This window comes from Cygnus atratus, chromosome 5 (genome assembly GCF_013377495.2).
Source record: "Cygnus atratus isolate AKBS03 ecotype Queensland, Australia chromosome 5, CAtr_DNAZoo_HiC_assembly, whole genome shotgun sequence".
In the NCBI taxonomy this organism is placed as follows: Eukaryota; Metazoa; Chordata; class Aves; order Anseriformes; family Anatidae; genus Cygnus; species Cygnus atratus.
The window spans coordinates 3,582,367-3,608,544 of NC_066366.1; the positions used below are offsets into that span (position 1 = coordinate 3,582,367).

The 26,178-nt window shown below is 37.2% G+C and overlaps 1 protein-coding gene across 13 annotated transcripts in view; it reads left to right on the forward strand.

Moving 5' to 3' along the window:
• The window catches only part of INSC (INSC spindle orientation adaptor protein), a 142,771-nt gene that overhangs the window by 33,697 nt on the left and 82,896 nt on the right, over positions 1-26,178 (forward strand). For 5 of the 13 annotated variants that reach the window (XM_035550363.2, XM_050711095.1, XM_050711096.1 and 2 more), the window contains exon 2: positions 7,603-7,693. In XM_035550363.2, coding sequence (XP_035406256.1) covers positions 7,641-7,693 — 53 coding nt within the window. In that variant the 5' untranslated portion in view covers positions 7,603-7,640. Of the gene's footprint in view, positions 1-7,602; positions 7,694-12,821; positions 13,136-14,466; positions 14,691-23,902; positions 23,989-26,178 lie in introns of those variants that run through there. The other 8 variants (XM_035550358.2, XM_035550356.2, XM_035550361.2 and 5 more) reach the window with 6 other exon arrangements.

Genomic DNA, 26,178 nt, shown 5'->3' on the forward strand with positions numbered 1-26,178 from the left:
GAGGCTATTGACAAAGCAGAATTTATTGTACAAGTTTGATACATAGAGTAGGAGAGTAAAATGAACTTCAAAAAAGGCATCAGTTTTATGTACTAGAGTTACAATTTTAAAGCAACTTGACAGGCATAAGAAGGGAGGGGTGAATAAATGCCTTTCCTGCTTTAAGCAACCTCTAACGACTTCCTTGCTTTTGAAGATCTATTGAAAAATCATGGAGATCAACAAAGCAATCCCCCATGATGCTTTTTGGAAGTTAGTGCTTGTGCAGCTCACATCTCTTCTTGGACATGCCAGTGTTACAAACTTGCCTTGGCCTGAGTTCTCTGCTCCCCTTGCCTTCTGCTGTTCTTCTACAAAATGGTGCCTGCCCAGCTGCTTGCCAGTTGCTCAGCATGGTCTTTAGGTACAGACCCCCCACTTTGGGATCTGTTTTGCACTGATGACATACAGTTCTCCTTTAGCCGTTGGCTGGGCTGTAATTAAAAAATAAAATTAAAAAATGAAATTAAAAAATTGGGGTTGGTGGAGAGGAGAAAAAGCTTTTAGAGTAAGGTGCAAAAATTGCCCTTTCTATTTTAATTTGTGCCCTACACAATGGCTACTTGAAGTAACAGCACTTTTATTTCTGACCTCTTCATGAGGAGACTTGGGAGGAGACAAGGTCCCATTTCCCATGGAGGAGAGCAGATGAAATATTTTAGACCCTTATGGTGTAAGGTGTTTGCACATGTCTATTGCCAAGGGTGTCAGACCAAAGCAGGGGAATTTCACTTGAATTTATCACCAACTGACACAAACCTCTGACCTCCTAACACAGGTGTTGAGGAATCATAGAATGGCTTGGGCTGGAAGGGACCTTAAAGATGATCTAACTCCAGACCCCCTGCCACAGGCAGGGATGCCATCCACTAGGTCAGGTTGGCCAAGGCCCCATCCAGCCTGGCCTTGAACACCTCCAGGACAGGGCACCCTGCCTCGGCTGCCCTTATTTTCATCATGAGGTGGGTGTTCAAGGAGGCAGAGACAGTGCTGGCACCCATTTCCTCACAGTCCCTCCTCAGGGTGGCTGCAGGCCCCTCTGCACCTCGCCCTGAGGCTGCTGCCCAGGCGGCTGGGGCTGGCTTTGGCTGGAACCGGTTCAGAGTGGCGGGCAGCGCCTGGGGCTCCGGCGGCAGCACAGGAGCTCTTGGCACATACTTGTGAGGTACTAAATTTACAGCTGGTGTTTCCCTGCTAATGTCTAGTTTTGGGGAGTGGAAAAAAAAAAAAAAAAAAAAAGAAAAGGGACAAATAAAGGGTTCTTGTCTGTTCCGATGGAAGCTGGACACCTCCTCAAAGAAAGCCCTCACACCTCGCAGGGGCCGTTGCTGTGGGCGCCATGTCTGAGGTCAATCCACAGCGAAGAGAGGCAGTCAACAAACCGTGTGGTTAAAACCAGTCTCTACCTGTTTCTTTCAGAAAAACCTTCAAAACTAAGAGGCCATTGTCAGGAACAGGGATGTCTTTATTGCGAGTGGTTGAGTTAAGGATTGTGTGATGTTACACTAGTTGTTTTTTTCCTTGATGAAGACAGGAGGGGGAACTCGTTTTGCTTTCTGTCAGCAAACAAGGGAAGTGTAAATGCAGAGGAGTTGTACCTCTCAGCATTTTGTGGTAGCAGGCTGTATTAATACTGCTCTGAGAACCAATAAACATTTTTATATGGTGATTATTCTGCATCACATAAAAGATAAAATATAGCTTCAAAGTGCAACAACTTGCCAACTATTATTCAGTTCCTGAACCTCAAAAGCAAATTCTTTTTGAGCTAAACTGCCTCTAAAATGCTAATTGCTAGGAATGTGACCACTAATCAGTTTGCTCCCATAATACTGCTATCTATTTAAATTGGTGTGCCCCTTCCAGAAAGGGAGATTTTAAAGACTTTCACTGATAAGGTTGAAGAAAAAGAAAAGAAAAACAAAACAAAACAAAAAACAGCTAAATGATTAGTCCAGTGGCTTTTTGCCCTATATATACATACATATATATATTTCTTTTTTTTTTGGGTGGGGGGGGCTGGGGGTGTGGAATCTAGAATCAGCTATACCTTTCTCTATCTACTTCTTTTAAGTATTTTATAATGCAGTTAGTCCATGGTGATGTAAACTCTGTCTTTCTAGAGATTTTATATCTAACTGGTAAAACTAATGAAAGATGCATTGTAAGAAAAAAATCATGCCTTTGCGTAAGGACTGACTAGAGTGCTTCAGATCTCCTATTTCTGATCTCTGTAGTTATATGTATACTTTGTCATGGAGAAAGCTGGATTACCTGGGCAACTCGGGTCTCTGCTTCCCCTTCCAGTGCAATCAGCTCTTCTGGCTGTATTGCAGATATCCTAGTCAGTGAATTTTTGAATTTCCATGTCATTTCACTTGCTAAAATACAGAAATGGAATGAACAAGCCCACATTCCTTGCTTGGAAAACAGATTTTTGCCTTGTGGTGATCACAGAGGAAGAAATTGGATGTGCAAGGACATTCTGAAGGCTCTAAAACCCAAAGGTGAACGAAGAAATCAAACTCTGTGTGAAGATAAATGAGACCCAGTCTTAGGAGACTAGCTTGAGATATGTTTCCTTTCCCATGGTTCTTGGCAGTTGGCCATGTTATACTTCTCATGCTAACTTAAGATCTCCAAGTAATGTTTCCTATCTGTAATTTTCAGGATGCTCTTCTTGAACAGAGGTAGATTTTTATCTACCTCTTTGTTTTTCTTGTTTTGAATTTCCAGCTGTGTGCAGTAAGGCTAAGATGAGGAAAAATCCAAAGCAGAAAAGAAGCTGTACAGACTTCAGTTTGAATTAATATCCACATACATATACATAATGGGTGTTGTCAAAGGTAAACACAGAATTGTGTAAAATGAAATCCTGTCTCCTCTGAAAATAGAGAGGAAAAGAAGGGAAGAAATATGCATTAAAAATAAAACTCTTTGTGAGTGAAAATGGATTTGTGCTTCAGATTGTACTTGAAGTATAAAGCATGGGCTACTCAGCAGTGCTTCCAGTTTGATTATTGGTTCTGCAAGAGCTGCTATCACAAATGAGTGCTGCAGGTAGCACCTGTTCCTCCCCCCCCCCCCTTCTAGTTTGAATTTTGCATTCCAGGAGTGTGGTACATACATCTGTGTATATGGTCCCACACTAATACAACCCATTTTAATGCATTGTTTGAAGGACTCTTCATTACTTCTTGCTTTTGGTTTTATGGCTTCTTAGATTTGTGACACCTAGCTTAATACTCAGTTGACTTTTACTATTGCAATTAATTCAGGCCTGTATAAATCTTTTATAATGCAAAATAACCACAGGATCCTGAGTCCTCAAATAGTTAGTACGAATAACTTCAGATGGACCAGACATGTTGCTGAAGGACATGGTGTATGTGTTTACTTTCTGACCTCTCACATAAATGCTGTCAGAATTTTGCTCTTAATTTGATTTGTGGCATTCCATTAACAGTTACTCTGTCTAACAGAAGAATAATAACTAATGATTCCCAGACTCCCAGCATTGTAAAATGAGGACAGGCACTGTTTGGCAGAACAGATATTGTACTTTATTATGGACAGGAACTGTTAATATTAATCAAAGGATATCTAGTCTAAAATGACTTCTGCTAATGACTTCTTGTTCTCAGGCTAACCATGCTACTTACAAGTAACTTGCTCTTCTGATTCTGATTACCAATAATCACATGCTAGATACGTGATTTTCTGTCTTTCAGAAAGAAAAATGATGCTCTTGATTGACCTTATTTTCAGGTATTCTTAGTGTTGAAATTATGATGTTAGGGGTTAGAAATGGGATGGCAAAAGTTCATGGATTTGCCTTTTGATTTAAGCCTTTACAAGGATGGACATGCAAGCAGTGAATGTGTTCAAAATGTGAATTTAATTGTGTGACTTTTAGAGCTTAATTATTCAGGGTGTCACTTTGTGATGGAGAACTTCCTTAAGGCCATCAGTAATAGGAGTAAATGGGTCACACTTATTTCACTTTGAATACGTGATGTTACTGTGATGGTTTTGGACAGCGATATGTTTAACAGAAATACAGACTGCTAAAATTCTCCTAATTTTTAGCTTGTTAAACATGCTGTTGTGTTGAATGATGGAGAAATAACTTAAACTGGGAGGTTTAACAAGATGCAATCTATTTTCTAGCAGAAATAACATCTTTCTTAGGATGCTAAACGTCGTGTTGTGCTTCAGAATTCTGCTACAACAGACTTCAGCAAGAAGAGACTCCCAGCAGGGAGCTCTTGTAATGCAGGAGGAATCTGCTCTTTTGGAACCAGCAACTTGACAGCTCCCAGCTGCACTGCTGTGCTGATGAGGCCTGGTGTAAGTTAGGATGAGACTCTTGCTTTAACTTTCAGGTGGGCTAGTTTGTGAGCTCTCAAAGCTGTTTTTCATGCTCTGTATCAGTTTCTAGCACCAGCACATGGTATTTGTGTATGAGCAAGTTACTTCTTCCAGATATTTTTTTGGCCATTAAGGTCATTACCTCTACTGTCACTGTTTTTCTGTGAGCAGTGTTTATATGCTGTTGCACATGTGATGTTTTGTTTTCTTATTGTGAAGTAATTCTCTGAAAGAAGCTTTTGGCTGTCTTTGGTGGGAATAAAATGTGATTTATGGTGTGCTTATCTTACATGTATCTAGTTAAACATGAGGAAATAACATCTTAAAATCTAGTTCAGTGTTGACAGGACAAAGAGAAAGATGAAGAACACAAGGAGAGACTGCTGCCTTGAATACATCTAATTCCACATACACTATCTACCGGAAGAATTAGACATGATCATAAGTTATTTAAAGTGATGATGCAAGTGTATATGCAGACACTTACGTAAAATTGTATATAATTTATTAAAAAATTGGATTTATAAAAGTCCAAGAATAAAGCTTGTATTATTTCAGCACAAAGGTTTTACTCAGGCCTGTACAAAAATGACCAGTATTGCAGTTTACAAGGAGTGTTATTTTTTTGGTACGTTTGCCTAGGAAGCATCTCTGGCCAGATCTGGGCCCGATCCAGTGTATACTGAGAGCTGGTGGGGAAAAAAACATTAGCTTCTGCTAATGTTGTCTATTAGTATCTGTAAAGTTGATACATTCGTGTTTTGTGTATGTGTATAACATATGCACATATACATTTTTTTAACATGCATTTACGTATGCTCACATCAACTTGGGGTTAAAGACAATTTGAATTCTGATCACAGTCGTGAAACAGGCTGTTTGGTGAAGATATTGGTAGCGTATTTTGTTGTTGTTCCTGGAAGATAAGTGACCTCTAAGTAGGAGTTGATCATGTTTTTAAAGGCTCTCAGCCATAATGTAAATGTGTGTTTTATGGGAAGACAGCCTTTAAAAAAAGCTGCATTTTTGTCATGTTTCTAATTTACAGAGCACAATGAGATGCAATAACCTAATTTAAGTCTGTGTACGTTATGTCACTGATCAGAAATAACAGAATACATCAAATGCTCTGATTTGTATGTATAGAAATTCTGTTAGTGGGCTGAACTAATGGTGAAGCAGCTTGAGCTTGCCAAAGAGAAGCTATTCATTTTTGCATTGGTAGCATAGAAGGTAAAACCCGTGCCTTATGTTGAACAGGAGGAGATAGGCAGTGTCTGCAAAGTCTGCACTTCTGCAGGCTGAGAGGAAGTTTCCCTTTCACATGACAGGAAACCTTATGCTGGGGATGAAGATTTTATGCAGACATGTTCATCTTTTGATTAAAGGTTTTTCCCCAAATGAAGATAGTCAAGATCAGCTCATTACAGTAAATTGGATTCTGTGGTTATTTATATTTGGTAATCTCAAATGTATTTTAAAAAGGCAGAAGACAAACAACCTGCTATTAAAAAGAAAAAAAAAATTTCTTCCAGTTAGTGCTGTCTATACAACATATACTATATGATTTAAAACAAACAAACAAACCAAAAACAACAAACAAACCAACCAAAAAAAAAAACCAAAAAAAAACAAGCAAGCCTGTTGTTCAAATCAGAGTATAATGGGAGCAGAAGGATGCATGCTAATATTTTCTTACTTGGACAAGTGAGATTTCGGTTAGAGTCTATCAGGTATTGGATGCTGGTGATCTTTTAAAAACCAAAGTTTAGCGATATTTAAATTTCCCCAAAAAAAGCAAATAAGATTCTTCTCACGTGCATGTAATGAAGTATATTTCAATATTTGTTAAAATTAACTTTGTTACTTCCAGGAAAACTTGAGGGGGTAGGATGGGGACAACATTGCCCGAGTTATCTGGTGCAGTAGTGGGCAGAGCATGTTGAGTGTGTTACTTTGTATTTCTGTGTTTAGGACAAGGTTTGTGGGATTTGGGGGGCGGAAAAAAAAAACCAAGGACATGCATTAGCAATGAGATTGGTTTGCTAGGAAAGATGCTGAGGACTACTCTGTGTCAATTAAGAGCAATTTGGAGTGGCAAATTTCTTAAATGCTGGCTGACTCTATTTGCAGAAAGTAGCCAATAACAAAATGGCAGAATTTCACAAGTGGTTGCATCAAAAATCTTTTCCCTCAGTTGGTGACAGAAACAGCATTAATTTCCTGTGTATGTTTTCTGAGTAAGATTCATTGATCCTTTTATTTATTTATGTATTTATTTATTTATTTTCCACATCTAGGAAAGCATCATTTCCCCACTGTTCCTTGCCTCCTCCAGATCTGTTCATCTCCTTGTTATTCTTGAGTCATGGCTTAAAATTCTCCTTCAAATATTTTGCATTAGTTCTTCCTGTAGCCATGTGGATGAGTGGGGATTGCTTCACCATTTCTGAAGACTAACTCTGCTCTTGTTTCTGCTCAGAATATGCATTGATCCATAGTGGGTAATGCCCTAATGGAAGATGGGGCTAACTAAATGAAGAGGGAGGGAAATGGCACCCTCATTTTTTGCATTTTTGGCACTCTCTTACTTCTTTCTAGTACAGGGGTTTTGGATGCTTATCCTGGCCATGAGATATAAGGCGAAAACATGGAGGATAATTTATACAGTGTTTTGAACTAATAGAAAAATGAAATTGTATATCATGGAGGAATCTAATATTTCAATAACTTAGACTTCAAAGGTCTTTCTGTAGATATAGTGCTATATGATCCTGAAATTATACAACTATGCACTTGCTTTCTGTTATAATCTTTTATTTACATGATAACCTGAAGAATCAGTTTTACTAAACCAATTTTTCTCTGTAGTGCTAGTTAATGCAACATGACTTAGAAATGATACTAAATAATAACTGTTTACTCAGTAATGTGTTCTACCCAGATGGCTCTGACCTGTGCAGTAATCCAGGAAGTTCATGAATATGCAAAACCCTATGTTTCTTATGCCGTGAAATGTACTTATTGGCCTTTGTTATCTGATGGAGTTGTGTAATAACCTAAGGTAAATAAGCTTTTTGAATTGTTTCTGATGAGATAACTCCACAAATCAGTAGGAGAATGCCATGCTACACTGGACTGAAGAGGCTTGAGTTTCCCTGGGTTTGCTAAATGACTTTGTTTTCTTTCTAGATTCCAGCCTATGGAAAAGCATACATAAGAGGATAAATATGGCTTTTAAGGGTGAGGACCACTTAGATTCCCTTCCGTTACCTGTTCAGCGGTAAGTGGTACACTCATTCATGCTGACTTGAGTGATTAAATGCCTCCAAGGCTGCATCTGCACTTTTTTTTTTTTTTTGAGGATCCAAAGCAGATTAAAAAGTCATCTTAAACTCAGTTTTAAATAATGTCCATACAAAATCTTGAGAATGAATGTGAAATCCAGGCTGTGTTTGTCAAGGGATTTTCAAATTTGTATACCTGCAGTGTGGTAAGTCATGACAGCGAATATGTGGTCAGCAGTTTAAATGGATGAGCAAGTTTGTCGTAGAGATACAACTGTAGGTACTGGGTTGGCTCTTTGTAATGATGGAACTCACTGGCATCCACTGTACTCTGCAGGCTGCTGAAAACTATAAATATACATTTCTTGAATGTGGTTTGGTTTCTCTATTTGTAACTGTGGTAATGATATTGAAGTTATAGTGTAATCTCTTCAGACCCTGGGGGCGACTGGAAAAACTGGTGACTCTACTATAATAAATTGGTTTTTATAATCTGGCTGCTGGCTGAGAGCTAGTATCTGTAGTATAGTTTCATGTTTAACTTAATGGAGGCTGCATGAAAATGGAAAAATGGACAATGAATATAGTAAATTTGTGTTCTCATTGAACTACAGTCTTGACAGGTGGCACAATTGATTTTTGTGGCTGCTGAATACAAGGATAAAATCAGAAACAAGAAAGATTGAATTTCCTTTTTTTTAGTTGTCTTCAGGTCAGGTTGTAAGTCTTTCCTGTAGTCAACTGGCTGCTGATATGTAGTCTCAGAATGCAGTGTTTTTCTTCATGAGGAATTTGTTATTCCTCTGTTTTTCCCAATCTGAATCTTCCAGCAGATATTTTGATAATGCCATCAAGTTTATAGTCACTGAAAGACTACTTGTGTATGTTGTCTTCTGGAAGACATATATGCAGGAATGTAGTTTGGGGACCCCATATACCAAGGAAATCAGTATTATTTATTGGATTCTAGCCAAAAATTGCTTTAGAAATTGGCGACTCCTAGAAGTCCTGGGTAACCAGGTGTGGCATGGACTGATATAAATAGCAATGAGGTGTCCTGTCATTCATTAGTTTAATTTTCTTCCATGTGGAGTATTGCTTCAGAGGCACACAACAGTGGAATCAGATTAATGACTTTCACTTGGAAAAGCTCAGGCTAACCTAATGATCAGATAAGGTACCAGATATCTGGAGTAATTTCTTAGTGATAACTAATGGTTTCTATAAGCTGAATAGTAGATTAATAGCAGACCAATTGCTATGCAGGAACTCCCATTGCAAACTGAGCTGGTGAAGACTCATTGGAGTGGAAAACTAGCTGCAAACAGGACCAAAGGCAGTAGGTCCTGTGGGTGGCAACTGCTGGTCCAGCTTGATGCTGGGAAGTTTTGCTTGCAAGTACATAAATGAGCGTATTAGTTGCAGACTGCCTATGCTAGCAACTGGAAATGTGGAGTGGGAACAATATATGTGGTGCTTAGATATAGCATCAGCACAGAACTGAAAAACTGAATTTGTAGTTTAGAGCTCTCTGGAAAGGGAACCTGCCTGCAGGTCAGTTTCTCTCTGTGCAAGGAAGCAGCAGGACGCCACAGTGCTACATGAATAAAAATGTGCTGCCTTACATCGACTCCTCATTACGATGTGTCTTATCACAAGAAGTTATCTGAAGAAATCCTATGTAGCAAGCGCTATGTTCTGACAAACTGCTTAGTCCAGCAGGGCAATTTTACATAGTGAAGTTATAAAATGAGTAAATACTCTTTTGCCCCGGGTGAATAAGAACCTATTATTTTCCACGTTTATTCTGAAAGACAATACTTTTTCTACTTGAGCATTGTATCAGAGAAAGTCCATGTAACAAGAATGATGGGTAGAGGGAAATTGTTAGCGGTTGACAAATGAAGGCGTAGGGAAGGCTAGAATTGAATATGAGGAAATGGGTATTTACTGTAAGATTTTGCAGAAAGAACACAGACTGGAACAATAATGTCCAGGAATTGTACAAAATGTTTTTCATTTTGAAAACCCTTAACACAATAGCTCTTCTGAAGAAATTGACTTTGTGTGATTAAGTTGCTTATCTGGGTTAGAGAAAGGAGTGGTGCAGATCCTATAGGAATTTTTAAAGTATTTAATCCAGTTTCAAAATGACTAGCGAGATTCAAGGATTATTATATATTCAAGGATCTGCTGTTGTTCCTGTAATCATGCCTAGGATGTATGCCTGCCTCAGCATTCCAGTTCATGCTCCTGCTTTTTGTGAGAGGGGCTTGAATTAATTTATAAGAAATGTGCTGCTGTGTCCTCTCAAAGGGAAGAGGTAACACAAATTCAACTGAGGTTAGTTAGTGCTGTGTAGCACCGTGGCTGTTCCTGGCTTCATATTTAGCTCAGAATCTTTTGAGAAGTAAAACCAAACACATCCTCAGGCAGCAGTATCTGTTTCCATAGGAAAAATGTAGCATATATGTACAAATTCCCTGTGTTTCCACAGCAGCCATTAAAGTCAACAATTATCTTGGCTGTATAAGGAGCTTAGAATTGGGACCTGAGATGATGTGCTTCATGAATTGTTTTTTACATTCCTCTCTTCTGGATTTTGTGGGAAATCACTGCTTGTATTGGAAAATCTCTAGAGTACTGACTCACTATTCTAGTAGCTTTCTAAAGTACTGTCAGACCCACCTTCTGTAATTGACATCTAGACTGTTAAAGATGCAATACTTAAAGATATACAATATCCTGAAGAAAAACAAAATTACTGGTACAAAAACTTTGTTTCACTGAGTCAGGAAATTACAACTTGTGATGATTTTTTCTTAGAAGAGAAAACAATTGAAGATAGTTCTATTAATAAAAACAACAACAACAAAAACAAACACCTAGTTAGTCTCTAAAAGCTGTCATTAGTCCTACATGAAGCACTTTACATGACCATAAAGAATAATCTGTTGCCATCAGTAATGTCCAGCTCACTTTAGCATGTGAATTGTGTATATTCACTAGAGTTGTATATAGCAACATTCTGTAGCGTTTTAGCATAGCTTTTGAAAAATATTCCTATTTATTTGCATCTATTGGAATTGATTTCCCACATTTCTGTTGAATTTTTCCAGATAGGGAAGCCAATGTTAAAGAAATTAATTTTTCTTTTCTGTCCTTCTCCTCCCTTCCTTTGTAATGAAAGCTCATCAGCCTTTTTGTTTGCTTTAAGTTAAAACTTAATGTACCATTTTTTCATGGTAATCATAGTTTCTTATACTTTCCATGTTGCATAGTAAACCAAAATTAACCTTTGGAGTACTGAATATAAAGTCATTCAGCAAAACAAAGGGTACTCATAACAAAAAGCAAAATAGGACACTGTTTTTGTTTTCCTGGGTTATGTTTGGTTTGCCAATGCAACTGAGACAAATTCAGTATGATCGGACATATTTGAAAAAAAAAAAAAAAGCTTTTTTAAATATAGGAGAATTGTCCGTAGAAATTAGGTATTTAAAAAGAAAACCAAAAAGACTTCATCTTGCTGAAAAAACTTTATATTTGTTCTATATAACCATCAGTCACTCTTGAAAATGAAATGTGGGTGGTGTCTTCCTGAGGGTCCAAAATGCAATACTGCTGTACTGCTTAATACATTGTCTAAACATTTTTACTGTTTAAAAATGGAAGATGATCCTGCAGATTATAATTTCAACTTGCATAAGAGCAAAGGCAATGTTGAATATTTAAAGGTTTGTTTTTTGTTAAAAGTGAATACTTTGAGGACCAAAAAGATGAGCCTATTTTGTATCTATATTTAGGATTTTTTTATTGTTTTAATACTATTATTGTTTTCTTGAGGAAGTTTACATCATTATTGGTATATATGATTTTTTTTTTTATCACTGTGCTTCAGATGAAGGAGGTGAAGCAGAGAATCTAGAGAAGTCTTTCAACCCTAGGTACTTACAGTTAAGACCTCTGGAAATCACTTCCTTTATTTGATCTCCCTGAAGTTGGAAAAGGGGATGAGGGATAAGGCCATAAGGGACTTCTGTGGCAGAGCCAAAAATGGAATCCAGGTTTCCTGCCTCCCAGTTCTTAACCAAAAGGCAGTCCTTCCTCCTTTTGTTACTTTCTTCCTTTTTTTTTTTTTTTTTTGAACTAAAGATCTGAGTCCTATGAAAGAACAATATGAATGAGGTCACTCCATGTGTACTTATAGCTTCACTCTGCTCTTTAAAATGTGCCATGTATCTGCAGGTGTTCTGATAACTTTCCTAAAGGATCTGCTTAGATGTCCTGTTATATAAATTAAGATTTACATGCCCTCTGCCATTAAGAATATATTTAAGTGGCAATCATCTCTTAAGAAACCCGGATTTCTTACAATAGGTCTTTTGGCTTTTTTACCTTATATATATATTTTTTCTCTTAACATTTCAAGAAATTAAAAACTTATTTTTTGTTTCTGCATGGCAGGTAGTGGTGGATGGAAATCTGCTCACTGCGCATGCATGTTCACTCCTCTGGTGAAAGGAACTGTACAAGTTGTAGTAACTGTATCTAGTCTGTACACTGTGTCAGATATGATGGAAATTACTGAAAGGTGGGAGGTTCATAAAAGGATTTAAGAAAAATTCCTTTATAGGGATAACTTTACAGTGGAAGCAAGAATGTAGTCAATGTAACACAAGTATGGCCAGAGAACCCAAACCTTTTTCTCAGCAGAAGATATGAACCAGAATACCATCTCATTACAAACTGCAGGGAATTCTCATTGGATTGTTCACATTAACTTGTGGGTTTTCATTACACAAATAGAAAACAAATGCTTCTGAGCTCTAGGTTCTGAAAACAAATGCTTCTGAGCTTCTACATTCCACCCATGAAGTGATGGGAACAATTTTGTCTTTCGCACCTCTAACTACTTTGTTGATAGCCCAATAGGGAAAGAGCTATTTATTGAAATGATGCTAGGAAAAAAAATCACAAAACTAGAATAAAAAAAGCTTTTATTTGAGCTGAATTGTTATTTTGACAGAGTGTTTGCCAAAAGTTGAAAATTGAGACTTAAAGCAAGTGAAGTCCAGAATTATTCTGTAGAAACTGCAGTGATTTGACTTGTTTTCCTCCTAGATCAAGATGACAAACATGCAGACATTGATGGAACATACAGACATATAAAATGAAACAGATGGAAGTTTATAATGGATTTTTTTGAAAGGAAGCTACATTCGCAACCAAAAAACAAAACAACAACAACAACAAAACAACTTGACAAAAATATTCCTAATAAGAAAGATAACGTAAGGATTTTTGGAAAGCAAGATGCATTTTCTCCTGCTTATAAGCTGAATTATTTCAAGGACTACACCTTGGATTTTACTTCTAGAATGTCATATGGTCTCTGTACAGCTGAGAAGAGGTGTTTTGAGAACACTGAATTTGAGGTACAAGACACATGATGAGTCTTTCAACGTCTAATGTTGCATTCACATGTTCTTTATTAACAAATGCAACACTACATAGGGCTTTGAGGCAAAGGATGTATCATCCTGTTGGTCTTCCATCCATAGTGTCTAAAATTATACCAATACCGTGTGATTTAGTCTGCAGAGTCAAAGGCAGGGAAACTACATTATCCTGTCATTTTAAAAAAAAAAAGTATTGGGCAAAATTGCGGAGGAGTGTTTCTTTTTATTCAGCTAGCCCATGACTGCTTGCCACTTGTATTCTGCAGGTGATGGGGATCTGTAGGTCTTGATGCCATATGTTCATGAGGCCTTAAACTGAAGTTCTGGTCTGTAGTGAATTTGGGGCAGCAACTAGATTTGATTGCATGTTAGTTCATTGAAATATTATCTGTTTCATGTGCCTACTTTCTTAAATATGAAATCCTCAAGTGAATGATTCTTAGGGATGTGACTTCTGTGAATTAGTCTGAATAGAAGCTATTCACTTTTATCTCAGTCTGGTCTATTTTTTTTAACAGAATAAATCCCTGTTAGCTGCTACAAAACACCTTTCTACTTGCTGCATATATGCATGGTTTCTTCAATTTGTTACCATTTCTGTTATTAGTGCCAGCCCTCACAAGAATCACCTCACCTTTCCATCTTTTAATAGCACCTTGACTCTTCAAGAATCAGCAATCTATTTATAAGAATGCACAACTTTAAGACTGTGCTCAAGTTCATAATTATAAAAAATTGTTTAAATATAGACACTCTAAATGCTTTGTCTAATCAGTGATTGTATATGTCCTTACACTGCTTAAGCATCTTCATTAAGTTCTGAAATCTTTTTTTCATGGCTTTCTGTAGTGTCTGCTGCTAATAATAAAGGACTTGTTCTGTATTTCTGGCTTTTCCCACCCACGTCTGCAAACTGAACTTCCTGTCAGATAAGCACTTCTTGTGAAGTGGAAAACAACATCTGTATTTTCTATTTGCATTTTTTAGGCTACTTACTGTTCATAGATCTTGTCCTACTAATTTGAACCCTACATTCCCTACAATTGTTTTTATTTGGATGATGTCACGAACTCGTATGTCATGGCTCTTTAAAGCATTCAGACAAACACTGTAAGAAACTCTAGAGAACAAGTACACATTTTTTGTGATACAAGAGCTGAGAGTTGAAGGTTTTCAAAGTTCATTGTGCTTACATGGCTCTGTGAATTGCCGCTCTATAAATTAAAAAAAATAAAATAAAAAAAAATCAAGAATGTAATGCTTGCTATGGAATTGGAAAATGTTGAAAAAACTTTTTTTTTTTTTAGCAAGCTGTAGGAATAGCATACTACGGAAGAGAGGACGATGCTCTGCCAGCAATGCTATCAAGTTACCTACCAACGACAAGGAATAAATTCAGTTATAGCATAGATCAAGGCACTGATGGTACCTCATTTAATGAACCTGTGTTCTTTTCATTTTACTTGGTCACCCTAGAACAATTCAGCGAAGAATTGTATAGATTCAGAATGGGAGCTTACCTTATTATGAAGTAAGTATTTTTGATGTTAGTGTCTTATTCCACCTGTGACAAAACTGAAAGCCAGGTTGTTAGCAGGGGCTTTGATGGCAGTAGCTAAAACAGGTATGTGTATCCCTATGCTGCTTCTGGGAAGGATTTTCAGGTGTTGCTAGTTGACTGGATTCAAGGGATGGTGTTAGTAAAGTAGTGACTATTGATTTTCCATCATTTTGGGGCACTCATGAAAAATATGAACTCAACTGTTTTTTTCTTTGAATACATGGGTAAAATATCTCTGTTCCTATACTCAGGATGTTAAAGTGTAGGTCAGCAGTTTAGCTCACAGGCAATAAAAATAATTGGACTTCACTTGTTCTTTATACATTTTTGGGGTGTGCAAGTCTGCCAGAATGTGAGATTTTTTCCTAACCTTTTCATTCTGATGGTTTTATCACTACAGCTTTGCATTAATTGTATATTATGCTGCAGAAACATATTATATTACTTCCCAGAGCTATGCCGTATAATATTTTATGTTGAACTGTATTAGTCACAAAAGAATTTTGGCTTTTAACCTGAAGGGAATTTGAGTTTGTCCATTATAATAATTGTGAAGTTGGGGTGACTTTAAAATGTGAACAAATTGATGAATTTAAACAATCTATTCAATTTGCCTCACTAGACCTTTTTTTCATTAATGTTGGTATTTTGTATTTGTGGCTTGGTGTTAGTTGGGAGCGTTTTTTATTTTAATTGATCAAGCATCATCTTTCATCCTTAATGACAGCTAAGAATTCACCCTGAATCCCTCTTGTCAGGGTCAAGAGCATGTTTCATAGTATGTGATGCATACTGTGTAGATATCAAACTAGTACTGCTATAGCCTTTATCATAAGAAGTTTGATTATTTTCAGAATGCGTATTTTGAAATGTGGAAGTCTGTAGATAAGAGACTCTTATCTCTGTTTGTGTATAGAGGACATAGCAGACCCCATCTGCCTGGTGAATATCTTGTGTGTAGGATTTGATATCTTTTTCAGGGAGGACTTCATATTAATGCCTTTAAAATAATGGAAAAAGAACTTGCCTGAATGTTAGGTTATCTGCCAGTCACAGGTGGTACTTTCTGGCTGTATTTTACCAGTATTTCATGAATTTTATTGTGACATTGAATTAGTTATCCTGTCAGCTGTGGACCCTGAAACTAGTTATTCTAGTCATTGTTTTATGGCTTGGACTCCACAATTTGTGCTTTTCAGCACTCTATAAATTTTTCCTGGTCCTAACAAGACCTACTCAAAGTATTTGTATGTTGTTTATGGTTGGTTATATCTACTTGTGTTCTAATCTTCCACGTTCTTGCTTTCCCGTAGCATATTTCAGAAAATCTACTGATCAGGTTTACCTATATTCTACCACTATGTTGGATGCCTGTGCTGTTTTCACAAGACAGTCTTGCTAGTTTCTTTTTTTTTATTTAGTTTCATTTTGCATGTAGGATTTTCTTTCGTGTTCACAAATCTGACATTGTAAATGATGCGTTAGTCGATTCAAGGGTTTTTGATTTCTTTTAGTCTACCAAATGCTTCTACATCAGTTTGAGACTTAAGGTCTTGACAGCTGTCTGCTTTGTGAAGTCTTCCAGTAATGTAGATGGATGCTGGAAAGTTTGTGGTACATTACTGGTATGGTGAGAAGCTTGTGATTTTTTTTTTAATCATAAAATATTTTTATTTCTATTGCCATCTTTGTTCTTTAACTCAAAATTGGATTTCAGCATTTCTTGCCTATTATAATGTTGCTTTACATTTATACCACTGTAGCATTAACATTCTGCTCTTCTAGTTCACAGGCAGTGTCCCTTGCACGCCCCACATTCTTATTCACCCTCAACCTTCCCCCTCATCTCTGCTCCCCCACAAAAAAAAGACAAGGTAAAATTAGACTGGAAAATGTTTGGTTTTGGTACCATCTTCAGGAATACAGGCATCTTACTTATATGTCATATCTTGCCTATTTGCCACAAAGACTTTAAAAAACAACAAACCCTTCCCCACTAAATACCATGATAGTTAAATAGCTCCTTTGAGATGCTGCTGACAGTAGTGTTGTGTAATTATGTTAGAATGCTACTGCCACAGGTAGTTGGTAAGAGCCCCATTCTTGACTTTCTATATTGTTTATGTCAGCTTTCTGGCAGTAAAGAATACTAAGCATGGACTGCAAGCATACTCCTTCTGAACCCAGTGTATTAGCTGTGGAGAACGAACTGCTCCCAGCAATTGTGTGGCTAAGGAGGAGAAAGGGATGCAGAGTAACAGACACTAGAGCACTGAAGGATCCAGACCGTCATGATAACTTGGTGTCTTTTGACATGCAAAACAAGGAAGAGTTGGAGGAAGCGAGAGAGAGCTGCATCCCACAGCATGCAAGCCTGATGCTCGCAGTTGGCCTCGTGCAGTCACTGAGCAATGCTGCTGCCTGCCTGGCGGTGATGCTGTGCTTAAGGATTGAGGCTGATCTCCTGCACTGTCTCCTGGGTGTAGGAAGGAGGGAGCCAGAAGCAGTAATGCTGGCATTGGCAGGTCATACTAAAACTAACTGGATGATTGCCCCACAGCTCCACCAGAGCACAGCATGCCTCACAGCCTGTCTGTGAACTGCACCAAGAGATTTTCCACTACACTGACTGCAGTTCTTGGTGTGCATCTTGGAAAGCTTTGTTTTGTGTTTGTTAGTATGTTTTATCACATATGGAAGAGTTTGCCGTTAATAAAAGTCTTCAGGGAGGCAAAGTTAAGTAACATTAAACTTAAACAACCCAGCTTACAGGGAAAACAGATAGCATGGTGTCTACTCTCTGATTTGATTACTTTCCATGTCTTTGTAAACTTTGACAAATCACAGTGAAGACTTTTTTCCCATTTACATTATGGGTTTGGAAGTCACCTATTTTGCAAAACTGTTTTGAGACTGACCTTCTATGCAATTTTATGCACATCATGTATTCTGGTGTTACTATTCTGCTGGCAAGAATAAAGATCCATACTTTGCCTGTCATTTAAGCAGCTAGGCCATATTGTTGTCATGTATGTAATGTAGCGGGAATTATTCTTGTTAGCTCTGGAAGGTCATTAAGGGTGAAGTCCTGGCGGTTGACTTCATTATATCCAAGACATCTTTCCTTGTAAAATGCAAACTTTGGAGCATTCCAAGGACATTCACCTTACTGAGCTAACCAAAGAGGAGGAAAAGAGCTCAAAAAGGGTGAAGTAGTCCTCTCTTAAGGGAATTAAGGAGGGAAAGGGAATAGTCCTTCTTTTCATGCAACTCTGAAAGAGATATGAAACTAATGAAGGGATTCTAAAGCTCAAGAAATTCACTGAATTTGCTATTGTTTTATTGTGAGAAAATGCAGAGTTGCCATCTGTCTCCAAAAGGACAGTAAGGTTTGTTGAAGCTTTAATTTTGAGCATTGTACTTCATTCCTCCTGATTCTATCCTGGTTGTACTACTGATTAATTTCTCGACCTCAGGCCGAACATTTTGCACTCCTGTATCTTCCTCTACTTCAGCTGGTGAAATGCAAAGGAAGCCTTTATTAACAAATCTCCACAAGTTGCTGTTCTAATGATAATTCCGAAGCACTTGATATGTTACGACCTCATATGCCTTGTTATTATGCATGCATCATCCTATTGCACTGTTGTTGGTCACTAATGTTGAATGCTATATAGCTGCTGCTTTCAAAGAATGTGCAGAATGTGCTTGTTCACAAAGACTGACTTGTTCCTTCTGTGTGCAATGTTTTGCCTTCATTTTTATAGGGTCGTTGCCTGACACATAAGTTCACTAAACCCTTTTCATCAGTGGCTATAACAGAGGATGATGATTAATCATGTATACCTTGTCACTTCTGAGGTGTTTTCTTCCAAACTGATTTTAAAAAAATAACTCTATTAAGGATATTTTTAAGATTTTACTATTTTACTTATTAGATTTTACTTGTCTTCTCAGCTATTCAAAATACTAGTACCAGATTGTATTGAATACAATATATTTGTCACTTCAGTTCACATTTCCTGGGAATTTCTTCCTTAATTGCTTGGTCTGTTTCAGTCTGGTTCACTGCTGCCTAGGGATGGTGATCTTGTAATCAGTTGTTCAGTAACTTGTAATGAGCAAATTTAAGAAAGCCAGCAGAACAATGCTACAACTTTGTAAATGGTTTCTTGCTTTTTTTTCCCTTTTTGACAAATAGTAGAGCGATCTTAAGAAATATGCTAGTCTGACCCCATTTCTGCTCTCATTAAATTTGCTGGTGTCTGTTAGTGGCTGCTTTTCTGAGTTCACATTAACCCTGAGGGACTTGGAGTGATGGAGTAAAATGCATACAAGAGTTTAATATTAAGCTGAAATGTTAGCAGTGCCAGTTGATTCTTTTTGCTCCTTACAGCATTTCAGATGTGAGGAAGTATATATATGTTATTTTAAGGCAATAAGCCTAAAGGACTATAGATGTGCTTTTTTTTTTTTTTTTTTTTTACTTTCTTAGAGGAAAATCCTTTTATGTTGCATGTATAGACTATGCTTCAGGTATGAGATTTCTATACCTTACCTTTTGTGGATACTTTATTGTTGAAGTCATTCTACAGTGCAATGGAAATAGAAAGCATTCACATCAAGAATGTAATATTCTGCCCAATTAAAGCTGATGGAAATATTTTTCCACTGTCTTAAATGGGAGCACGATTTTACTCAGAATAAAGAGTCGATAGGGGTAAAACAAGGGAAAGATGAGGAAAAAAAATACTGTAAGAGAAAGAGGAGGACCAGGAAATGGTATCAAGACAGATTGAGGTTATTCAATGGATGGCAAGATGGTTGAAGGCACCATTTTAGGAAGTGCTGTAGGGCAAAATTGTCTTATTCAGTGATAGCTGTGCATACACAAGTGTTCCATTTTGGAATTTAACTTACTTAGCATTTTGAAACTAATTTTGTAGATGAAATTTGAAATACATAATGCAGGAAGTTACTTCATTGCTACAGCAATGAAAAAATAATTTTTATATTCCATATTCAAATAGGATAAGTTCACCTGGCATACCTGTACTTTATAAATAAGTAAGCTTAAAGGTAGAGGACATTACATGACTATGAATCCATAGTTTCTAACTAGTCAGGAAGCAAATGTTCACAGTGCAATATTATATCAAATTTTTCACTTTTAAAAAGTAGTCTTCTGAGTTCAGAGCACAAAGCTAATCGGGAGAGCTAAATGCTAACTTGACCTGCCTCATGTCTCCTAATGGCCAGCCCTGCCAGTAGAGTCAGTACGCTGCCGAGGAACAGGGTGGCTGCTGGTCGCTCTTGGTAGGGTACCGCCTGCCTGTGGCAGAAGAGCCTCAGATGTGCTCAACAGACTTTGACCTACTTGCTTATGGTGGCATAGCTGAGAAGCATTGGAAAAGTAGCCAGGATGCTGCACTTTCCAGTGTAACTTTGTGACTATCCTTGGAATTAGATTTGTAGATTGGACTCTACTGTGTCATCTGCATTGAGGAGAGAGGTTTATATGCAAAGAAGGTCTTTATTCAGTGGGTGAAATCACTGTTTGAATGACTGTTGATTAACTCACTTTTGATTTTGGACTTGAATAAATCATAGAAGTGAGGAATAGTTTAGTTTGGAAGGAATCTCTTGAAATATAGTTCCGTCTCCTGCTTGCAGCAGACTTTCTCCTTGTTTCTTTCCTTTTTTATGCTGATACTTCTCATGTATTTGTAGACTGTTTTTCAAAACTTTGATCAATCCTGATTTTGTTGTAGTACATGTTAGTCAATTCATTTATTGGATAAATGTGGAAAGAAAAATGTGGAAAGACAGAAAAATACTGGAATGGGGAAGCAGTAAATTCAATTAATGATTATCTATTCAGATTGTTTTTCCAGTTTTTCAAGACCCAAAGTACGGCAGCAGTAGTTCTCTGCAGGTTTATGCACCAGGCTTGGATTCTGGGCCAGTGGCTTCAGTGAGAGTTGCAAATATTAGAGATTTTTTGTATTTGTGCCATTGATGAAAAATGAAACTTCCACTTTTATTTTTGAGCTTATTTAAAAAAAAAAAAAAGACACTTTCAAAACTAATTCACCTAAATCCAATTAGTAAGGCTAAATTTTTCAGTCAAGTGTAATGGCCTGTCTTTAGGGCATAAAGGATGAGATCATTCATGGCAGTGAGTTAGTGAATATTAAAAATATCCAGCCTGCGGAAGTCAAGAGCTCCCCATTCACAAGTGTGTAAGTTGAGTTCCCAATCTGAAGAATAACATTGAAGTAGTCAGGCTTCCAGATTTCAAATGTCAGTATTTATATGGTACTATTTTTTACCACTTTATTATAATCCAGTGCACCTACCGGAGTGGAGAAATATGATAGAGCAGTATCTCTTCATAAACATTTTTAACATTCTTTTAATAGAAATTTCCCACATTAGGAGTTGATGAGTGAAGCTAATTTCTCCTATTATCTTTGTGAACATTTGACTCACTGCTTTTTAATTTAATGCAAGGTATGGGTATGCATAATATACCTTTGGTATGCACACTCCATTTATAGTGCTATAGCACAGAAAACTTGATTTCAGCATATTCTTTTACCAAATCCTTGCGGGATCTTGTTCCAGACAGCTTCTTAAACCTGCATGTGGAAGAAATAAAATGGTTCCATATGTTTCAACAACTTATTGCTGCTCTGTTTATCCTCTGTGCTTTTGTCTTTTGTGAGCATTTGAGTGATTAATTCTCTGAGGGGTTATCATTTCTTTTTACATTTTCCTATCTCTCCTGCTGTCTCAGGGAAAGGTTTTACCTCACTACTGTTCTCATTTTGTACCTGGTGCTTTTGCTGCTGACACTTCAGCTGATAATTTTCTCAGAATTGCTTACAAAGGTTATACAGCAAAACCCAAACTATAAGGGGAGGTCGCCTGTCCATTTCTGTTAGCTTTGTATATACTTGGTGTTGTGAGAACTCTTTTCTCCTACTCAGTGTTTCAGCCAGACCCCTCTCAATGTATGATGTATCAATGTATGATGTATCTCAATGTAGATGGATGCTTGCCTGTGTTATTACAAAAACATTTTTTACATCTAGACACATATGAAGAGCATGTGAAGTCATCCTTAACATTTTTCATATACTTTGCAACTGATTACCTGTTTCATACTCCAAAGAAATGCCTTTGGTAAAATAAATAAATAAATAAATAAATAAAATCACCTAGGCATTAGATAAATCAGGAAAGATTGAAGTGACAAGCTGGAACATGCATAATATTTCACAAACAAATACAGGAATTGTACATACTTTCTACAGGTATTCACTAGCTTGGCTTTATTTGAACCTATATATAGTCCCCGATCATTCTTGTGTGCTGCTTTGAGAAGCAGCACTGTTTCTCAAATTAGGTCCTTAAGTCATTTATAACCAGAAGTGAGTTTAGTTATGTTTTATATCTCTAAGGGCCTTAACAGTGAAAACAGCCCATTATCATCAGAGGCCTGTGTACATCCCTGCAGCTTGTTAGGACAAGCTTTCCTGCTTCAAGCAGATAAATGTGGTACAGATTAGCTAATTCACTGTGGTTATATAAGAGGAGACACGTTAGGATTTCAGGCATTCTTTTATGTCAGAAATAGTCTAACTTTTTGCTAATAGGCAGAAGTGCCCTGCTGATCTTTGCCATCGTGCTGTTCTTTTTTTTCTGGGTGCCTGTGAAGCTGAGGTACCCAGAATGTTGCCACTCAGGCACCTGTGTGAGGAGTAGGCAGGCAGTTTGCTGACCTCAGGCAGGTGGTTGAAGAGTATCCTAGCTAATAACAATGTGATCCAGGGGTTATTTAGCATGGCCTAGAGAACTCCTTCATGAACTTTCTGCAGTGTTTTCAGGAAATGAGAAGGTAGAAAATTGAATGAAATTTGTATGCAGGAGTAAGATATCCTGCAGCAGCAGGACAAGAGACTTGTACAAACATTTATCCTTGGGTATGTGAATAAAGTAAAATGAAATGAGAAGGTGCTATAAGACCATTTAAGAAAGCTACATTTGTTTTTCTCAAAGCTGAAGGTGTGCACCAAATTAACAGGACTTCTGAGTGCTGGTTGCATGAGAAATGTGCCTTCTGTTGAGTATTTGTGATTTCAAATGTGTTTGGTTTATGTCTGTATAAGGATAAAACTTCTATTGTCTGTTCTGCTCAAGTATTTGAAACAGCAGAAGCTATCCCTTCTACCGGATAGCTTGTATTTCCTAAAAACAAACAAACAAAAACAAAACCAAACAAACCTACCTCTTGAAGTGGAAACTTGAGCTGAAGTTCAGGGTAAGTACCCTAATATCTTTCTGGTTAAATATGTATATTTGTGTTAATAGACATATGTAGTACCAGGAAAATCTATTGCATGAGGTTAATTTTAGAACAGTGAATAGCTAAAGGATGGAATATGCGGTTAAAATATGTTAAAGATTCACTTTGTGATCTGATATGGGAGATATTTGGCATGTTATTAACCCACAGGTAATATTCTAACTGCTGGGTTTTTCACTGGCACGGGCTGCATGTATGGATACTCATCAGTGTGACTGCAAGTTGAGCTTGGTACATGAAAACTGATCTGACCAAAACCAAAAAACAGCAATGAAAAAAAAAAACACACACACACAACCAAACCACCAAAACACATAAAGACAAAACAAAAATCTGGCAACCAACAAATAAGACCATCAGAAAATGATCAGCAGCTGCTAGGTCTGTGTTAAAAACACATTTGATATTTGCTTTGTAACCTCACAGATCAAGCAATTCCTTTTTTCTTTTTTTTTTTTTTAACATGAAGTATTACAATATCTGGCTTAAACTATGCTTCTGCAAGTGAACATATGCATACAATCTGGACAAAAGTACAAAACGATGATTTCATTGGCATATGTTCTGTCATAGTTTCACTCATATTATAACCAGCCATCCTTCCAGGCAGCTGCAAAGAACAGGAAAGACTAGTTGCACCAAGGTTATACTTGATGGAAAATCCAACCACACTTAACAGACCAGGAGTGCAGTGAGACCAAGGTGATATTCCCTGAATATAGGAAAACGATATTGTCCCATCCATCCCCAGTCTCAGGAGAACCAATGACAAGTGTATCAGTGTTGCTCTTCTATCCCCATTCTATTGCAGTTTCAATGTGCAGCCTGGAGTATTTCACATCTTCAAAACTTCTGTGTTCAGGTCATATGCCTGGAAGGTCAAGGTAATGTGAAAAGGTGGGTATGGAAGAGAAAAGGAAAGATGTAAGCCCGCTACTTTTACTGTCAGTACACATCTGGCAAAATGCAGACAGAAGATACTTAATGCTGTTTTTGCTGATTCAATCATAGGAATAAGGTTGCAGCATGTAACATTGATTTTTCTTTAAACTACTTTTACATAGAGAATAGAATGTAATTTAAAGGTTGGGAAGTGATAGCAAGCTATTACTGTTCAGAGTGTGGCTTCTATTACGCTTTTATTAATTTCTGTTTCTTTTGACTGGCCTTAAATAAGTTCATTGACACTTGGTTTCTGTTGTCCACTAGAACCAAGTTTTCTGTACATTTTGTACATAGCAGTTTTGAGAAGCAGGACAGCACGGGCCCCTGCTTGTTTTGTTCCGCTTTTTTTTTTTTTTTTTAATGTCTGTTTTATTGGTAGCAGGACACAGATACCTGTCAGTGGCTTTTGAAGGGCACATCTGTTTAAATGATTAATTCCTGGAAAACTTCCAAGAGAAATGTCATATCTTTTACAAAATGGGAATTGCATAATTAGTTCTTGTCTTGTGATTAGAGGATGAAGGTTCAGTTTCTTGCTTTTTATGGATAATTTTTCATTATAGCCCAGTTTAATAATGAATTTAGTTATATGAAACTTTTGTGGGAAGGGGATGCTGGAGAGAGAAACTGCATATCTCCAAGTTACACATGCACGCTTCTGATCCTGTTTCAGAAGGTTTCAAACTTAGGATATGGAATTGAGGGTATTGAGTCCTTCTGGAAACAGGTGTCAGAGGGAAAGCTGGAACCTGAATTTCATAGGCTTTTCCTTGCAGTTAGTGACGTGCGGAGTTAACTCTGAATTTCCATCCTGATTTGTCTCAATGGCAGTTAGAAAAGCGCACCCTACTTGACAACTGATAGGCTTTGAGTAACCACTTAGCAGGTGCTTTGAAATTTTTATGAAGTGATAGTCCTTTAACAAAACTAAATAGATTTATTCTTTTTCTCTGGAAATCAGTAATACATAGACATCACACAGAAAACTCTAAATGCAAATCTATTTGCATTTGCTTCTCTATACAGTGAAGTCTGTTACCTTATTTTCTGGTTGTATGCTGGCAGCACTGGAGGATTGTTAATCAGACGCTTGACAAATACACAGAACTTTTTTCATTCCTCTGAAGACTTTACTCTCATAGTATGAACAGACAAAGGGAAAGTAAAGGAATATTCAATGAATAAGACATTTTTTATCAGACACTTATTTCCCATTTGAGGAAATTCTGTTACCACAGTAATTTACGTGAAAAAAAATTTAGTCAGGACTGGTGACTACAGGAAAGAAACTTTGTATTATGGAGTATTTCCTTGCTTCTGCTTCTGATACATTTCCACATCCAATTTCCTTGCTCCGCCATGAGGTACCATAAAACATTATAGGAGGACAACAATGTAGTTCCACTTATCCTTTGATTGTTTTTAATGCAGAATGCTGTACTCACATAAAATACTAATTTATTTATATTTGTTGATTTTTTTTTTAATTTATATTTGCTGAATCTGGGATAGATTATTGCAAAACAATAACAGCAATCCCATGTTCATGTTCACTATTTTTTTTTGCCCAGTTAGCTCTTTCCCATGTTCCTTTTGTGGCTAATAAGAGTTCATTAATACTAAATAAATAATTAAGAAGGGATAATTGACTTTTATGCAATAATATCAGAACAATTTTTTATTTTTTTTTCCTCTGGAAAACATCATTGTTCTGCTTTTAATGCACTCCAGAATGTGGAGCCTCTGCATACCCTTATGAATCATGGATAGCTCATTTGTGCCTGAGATTCACTGTCAGTGACTCAAAGCCTGCTCTCTCTAAATGAAGAGGAATAAATAGATATGCTGCTTCATCCTACTCACTAAGAAGGGGAGAAAAAGATCTTTTTTCTGTTTTCTTTGTCATCTTTTGTAATATTCTCTCCCTCCCTGTAAAAGCCACCTGTCTGTGTCCTCCATGGTGCATAATTCTTTTCACTCTCTCCCTTCTGAAGATGGAGATTGACACCTGTGCAGTGGTGCTCTTGTCAGTGAGATTTGTTCTCTCGCTTACACCTCTTCTACATCTGAGATTACCAGAGCTGCTGGGAAAAGCAGTAAGGTGAAAAGTCCTCACTAGTGATTTACTTTCAAGGAATGAGC